General features: G+C 44.7%; 1 protein-coding gene across 1 annotated transcript in view; it reads right to left on the bottom strand.

Annotated features, from left to right (window-relative positions):
* The window catches only part of LOC101859632, a gene marked incomplete in the record, with an annotated part of 59,716 nt that overhangs the window by 47,769 nt on the left and 10,829 nt on the right, over window positions 1-1,118 (bottom strand). Inside the window, 1 exon segment of the mRNA XM_013081714.2 lies at window positions 679-907. Within this exon segment, the coding sequence (XP_012937168.1) occupies window positions 679-907 (229 nt within the window).

The following is a 1,118-nucleotide window of genomic DNA, read 5'->3' as shown; positions in this document are numbered from 1 at the left end:
TGTGTGTGTGTGTGTGTGTGTGTGTGTGTGTGTGTGCGCGTGATTGTGTGTGTGTGTTTGTGAGTTTGAGTGTGTTTATTGTGAGTATTTGTGAGTGTTTGTGTGTGTGTGTGTTTGTGTGTGTGTGCGTGTGTGTGTGTCTCTTGGGGTGTCTATGTGTCTTTGTGTGTATATGTGTCTATGTGTGTGTAATATAATATGTGTCTTTGTGTCTACTTGTATACTTGTAAATGTGTGCATGTGTCCGTGTCAGTGCATGCATCTGCGTATGTGTATGAGAGTGTGTATATCTGGGTGCGTTTTAGTGTGGGTATGTGTGTATGGGTCTGTGTATGTGCGAAGAATGTGTGTATGTCTGTATGTGTGTGAGTGTATGTAGGTGCAGTACATGCGTGTATGTGTCTATGTCTGTGTATGTGTGTATGTGTGAGTGTATATCTGTATGTGTGTGTGTGTAAGTGTATGTATATGTGTATGAGTATATGTCTGTGAGTATGTATGTGTATGAGTATGTGTATATGTAAGTGTAAGTGTATGTGTATGTGTGTGTGTACGTGAATGTGTATGTGTATATGTTTGTCCATGTGCATATATAAGTGTATGTGTAAGTGAATGTATATATATCATGTGTATATGTATGCGCATGTGTATGTGTATATGTCATGTGCATGTACTCACCGATCCCAGAATCTTCTCCTTGACCTGTTGCACGGTCATCTTGAGTCTCCCCTCCATGTTCCTCATGTCGGTCTCCGTCTGCTCCTCGCTGATCCCCTCCTCGTCAAACTGGACAAAGGCTTGACCACCTAGCTCGGGCTCTGCCTCCCCAAACAGAGCCTCAAAGTCGTGGAGGGCAAGACGGGGCATCTTGAGGTACTGCTCGTAGTTCACAGGGGCTGACAGTACTCTGGCAGAGATAAACGTGTTTGGACATTATATAGATATGTAGATAACAGATAAAGGGAGGCGCGCGCGCGCGCCGAGAGAGAGAGAGAGAGAGAGAGAGAGAGAGAGAGAGAGAGAGATGCACGTGTCATTAGATCAGTGCCCCAGCTACTCACACAAAGAGTGTATCTGTCTGACCAGGGAACATACGTAGAGAGGTTCTGAGACTAGGG

This window comes from Aplysia californica, unplaced genomic scaffold, assembly GCF_000002075.1.
Source record: "Aplysia californica isolate F4 #8 unplaced genomic scaffold, AplCal3.0 scaffold00143, whole genome shotgun sequence".
NCBI classification, from domain to species: Eukaryota; Metazoa; Mollusca; class Gastropoda; order Aplysiida; family Aplysiidae; genus Aplysia; species Aplysia californica.
This window is presented reverse-complemented; position numbering and strand designations above follow the sequence as displayed.